This window comes from Juglans regia, chromosome 11 (genome assembly GCF_001411555.2).
Source record: "Juglans regia cultivar Chandler chromosome 11, Walnut 2.0, whole genome shotgun sequence".
Lineage (NCBI taxonomy): Eukaryota > Viridiplantae > Streptophyta > Magnoliopsida > Fagales > Juglandaceae > Juglans > Juglans regia.
This window is the reverse complement of record NC_049911.1, coordinates 6,111,914-6,116,446: the sequence shown is the minus strand read 5'-3', so window position 1 is coordinate 6,116,446 and position 4,533 is coordinate 6,111,914. Positions and strand designations below refer to the sequence as shown.

Below are 4,533 nucleotides of genomic sequence, written 5' to 3'. Positions count from 1 at the left end.
TCACACGCATAATTATTTGAATAATGATAAAATTATTATTCTATTATTATTTATTTATTATTTAAATTATATTTAATTTTTTTTTTAAATTTTAATTTTATTTAATGATTAAAAAAATGAATATTAAAAAAATTATATATATTTTTTTAATTTTTTCTTAATAATTAAGAATGGTAAAAAAATACTTAAAAATAATAATAAAAAATAAAAAAATTTAAAATATATTTAAATAGTAGGTGAGTACTAACCTATCACTGCCCAATTTATTTTTCTAGACGCGTTATGGGTAGACGTATTACCCAATTAACGTAAGTTGCGCTGAAGTTCTGAGACCGCCGTACTGATCAGAGGTTGCGTGTATTGAAAAAGAACGTGAAACGACGACCATTCCCACGTCTTACATACTCAATTCGATCCAAAGTAGGTGCATGCAATCCGTTCACGGGAGCTGTGGCGACCTGCAAGATATTGACGAAAGACCTTGCTATGGAGGAAGACGATAAGGTGAAGAACGAGGCACTGCAGATAATCAATCTCCACCAAAATCTTCCTCGCCTAGTTGTCTTCGATCTCGATCATACTTTCTGGCCTTTCTATTGGTATATTATATATGCAAATCACTGCATACTCACTCCCTCTCTATTTTCCTTTTTTCTTTTTTCTATCGTCCTTTGTTTTGGTAAAAATTCATGCAGCTTTGACTTTAGATCATGACTATTATCATAATTCATAGTGGGTTTGTAAGAACAATGAATGGGTTCTATTTTTGCATCGAGAGTGTTGGTTTTTTACTGCAGGAGTATATGCATATGACAAATGAAATGATGGTTGCAATTGTGCGAATGCAAACGTCTTATAATCATTTTGAAAATAGTGAATGATCCACGTGAACAAAATAAATCTTTTAATAGTAAATTTTATTCTTTTTCAAAACGATTATACAATACTTACAAACTCATATCCGATATGCCATATAATTAAAATTGCTTACCTAAACACTAATTTTAACTGACATCGCATTCTATTATAGCAAAGGAGTACCACGTGTCTGTAAGACTACCTAATAATTACTTGTTTAGTTTGTGAACTTTGTGGTCATCCTATTGATTGGAGAGCAAGAGTGAAATCAAATCGTTGTTCACTGGGTTATGGGAAGCATGATTGTCTTTTTCCTCAAAAGAGCCTGCACTTTTTTCTTCCTAAAATACTGCACTGACTCGATTAATCTATTAAAAGCTGAAAATTTGTGTTGTGGTTCCATATCTACCATGTTTTAGTTCTTCTCTATTAGAGCCTTGGTTGTAGTACGGTGTTCAGGTGACTCAACAAATGATCATAATGTACAAGAATATCAAGAAATATATACTATGCACGGAAAATGGCTGACTATGATGTATTGTCAACATTTGTTGTGGTAGTATATTGACTATGTTATGGAACCTATATTCTACATATTGTACTGTAACGCCCAAATGGAAGGCTCAAATCACTGGCCTGGACTAGTCAATAATACAACTGGAGCCTCATTGGAACATTATAAAGAGCAATAACTTCTCATTCTCAAATAATGTGGAATCTCATACACTATCTACCCTTATCCTTATCATATGAGGTATCACATGTAGACAGTGCTCAATTTCCTGCAAAATTGAAAATGTGAAGTGGTCTTGAGGCTAAACAACTTTCGTGGTTAATTGATAAACTATCTTTCACCAAATCTATATTATACAAACAAATGCAGTGCTTGATTTCTTGCTAAATTGCAAAGGTGACCTGATTATTGATGCTAACAACTTTCATGGTAAATCAACAGTGAGTGCTGCTATGAGGATGACGAGCCATATCTGTATCCACAGGCCAGGGGCATATTCTATGCACTTAAGGATAGTGGAATGAACGTGGCTATTGCTTCTAGATCGCCAACTCCTGATATAGCCAAAAAATTTCTAGATAAATTGGGTATCCAATCCATGTTTGTGGCCCTGGTGAGCCTCAATGAAGCATTTTCTTCACCTCTTTTCAATTTCTGGATGTTAAGGAAAAAGTATTAAGAAGGTTTTTCCATTCTCTCTTCTAAAGAATATAATGGATATTATGCAGGAAATTTTTGCCAGTCAGACTCACAAAACAGATCATTTCCAAAGAATTCAAAGAAGTACCGGGGTACCTTTCACTTCAATGCTCTTCTTTGATGATGAAGATAGGAATATTCAAGCGGTAATATTGCCCCTTGCCTGCCATTTCAGTTTTTGAAACTGTTTACCATGTTTCTTCCTTAAGCATGCGAAGCATTAGGTTCATAGAAATCTTTAGAGCATCTCATACATCTCAAGTAACTATCCAGAAAAATGTTGGTGTCTCTAGTTAGGCGAACCTTCAACAAATAGTTTGAATTCTACAATGGCATTGATAGGTATCAAAAATGGGCGTAACAAGCATATTGGTCGGCGATGGGGTAAACCTTGGAGTTTTGAGGCATGGACTATCAGAATTTTCTCAGATGTCAGGGACTCAAAATCATCTAGCAGGGGCAAGCAGAATTGAATCTCCCTCTGGTGTGGAGTCATGTATGGCCTTGAAAGTGGAATGATGCTTAGTATTTCAAATGTGATTGTTGTAGTTTTTTTACTCAAACCATCAAATGTACTGCAACTTTGTGATACACGTTGTATTGCACATTATTTATCTATACCATCAAATAACCATTTCATAACTACACCACATTCGTCTGATGACCTATTGGGGTATATTTATTTGCTAATAAAACAATTGAATAAGATACATGTTCGCAATTTAAATATTGTGATAGTGTGTATAGCTTTTGTGTGCATGTGTTGTTTACTAGCATGACAGTATTTCTGAGCCAATGGAATTCTTTTAGGAATCATGGTGTTATTATGGTCTATTGTCAATGGTTGACCTGATTTCTAGTTTGCAGGAAATCCCCTCTCCTGTCTCTTGTTATTTCCTAAGGGATGCTTTTTTGTTCTTTATGACAATTTTTCTGCGCCCAGAATAAGTAAGAAGAGTTATTCTATATTTTGCAGAAATGTATGCTAAAGTGTCTAACACTGTGAAAACAGAAATAGATTTTGCGTCCTGGCACTCTGCAGAAGCATTCTTAAACAGTATCTGGAATTCAGAAACTATAGTTTCCAGATGCTTTCTTAGCTTTCTTCATGAGTTAGGGCTTGGTTGCACTGATTTCGTTAAGCAATGTAGAACTCTCCTGCTCCCAGTCATTACCGACCTTCAACTGATTGTGTAGCTTTTCATGTGCTTCTACTAGATGTGTAAATTGCTCCCTTTTCCATTTTATCTAGAAAAAGTCTTGATAGCAGCCACTGTTTTGCTGCGTTCAAATTGCACATATTACGTGTCACACAAGCAGCCATTGATAATATAGAGATGAGAGAGAGAGCAGAGATGAGAGAGAGAGATGTTGATGAGAGAGAGTCCAAGATGAGAGACAGAGTCAGAGATGATAGAGAAAGTCAGAGATGAGAGAGAGAGTCGGAGATGAGAGAGAGACGGTATGAGAGAGAGAGTCCGAGATGAGAGAGAGAGACTGAGATGAGAGATAGATGAGATGAGAGAGAGACGGTATGAGAGAAAGGGGAACTTGGGAAGGTCTGGTGCAAAATGAAAAAAAAAACTAAAAGAGCATAAGCAACCACGTAGTGTGTGCAATGTGTGCACAGCTACAATAGCTGCTCTGTAGCAATACTCTTTTATCTAATCTTCAAGCTTCCTTGTCTCCTACATTGAGCAACATATCATCTCTTTTCTCTCAGTTCTTTTGATGCTTTAGCTCTTTTCTCCTACTAATACACTAATAGTCACTTCTTTAATTAGTAGGTAAATGAAAAAAAAGTAAAAAAAATAAATAAATGCATGAGCGGTCAAAATGAGGAAACAAAATAGGGCGACATAGTAGCATTATTCCATATTATACCCATAACTGAGATAATATGGCATATCCCACCGTTAAAACTGAAATAGATTTGAAATGGGAAAGCAAGCTTAGCGTCATTAGCTTTACCTTTGTTTTCCATTTATGGTCTTAAAAAAGGCAGAAATGTTGACATACTAAATTTTTTCCTCCACTAATTGACTCTTTTTACTCAAAATTCCTGAGGGTCCAAACATTTAACCTAAAATTCTAAGTCCAACACCGCATTCTCTGTTTGGCTCTGCAGTTATTAGGTGCATGGGATGATCTAAAGAACACTTATTTATTTATTGGAGGAGTTATCTTTTTTACTTTACTTTCTCAATATAAGAAGAAAAAGGAAGAAAAGAAAATGGACGTGTTTGGATACCAAGAAAGAAGGTTGCAAGGTAGGTTGATATATTTAAATTGCTTGCAAAAAGTTACTCTTTTTTCTGTTGTATAAAAACTATGGTCAATAGTGGACCAGAATGCATAGGATACTATGGTGATATCATGAGATATGCTGGGACGATCCGAGGAGGGGAATGATTATCCACATTTTAAAAGCAAAAAATAAAAAACACTCACACACACACAAT

The 4,533-nt window shown here is 35.1% G+C and overlaps 1 protein-coding gene across 1 annotated transcript; it reads left to right on the top strand.

Annotated features, from left to right (window-relative positions):
* Positions 1-256: 256 nt before the first annotated feature.
* On the top strand, positions 257-2,798 carry LOC108980317 (magnesium-dependent phosphatase 1-like). Its single transcript, XM_018951182.2, has 4 exons — positions 257-599; positions 1,814-1,985; positions 2,101-2,217; positions 2,414-2,798. The coding sequence occupies exons 1-4, from the start codon at positions 487-489 to the stop codon at positions 2,588-2,590; spliced, it is 579 nt and encodes a 192-aa protein (XP_018806727.1). The 5' UTR covers positions 257-486; the 3' UTR covers positions 2,591-2,798.
* The last annotated feature ends 1,735 nt before the right edge of the window (positions 2,799-4,533 follow it).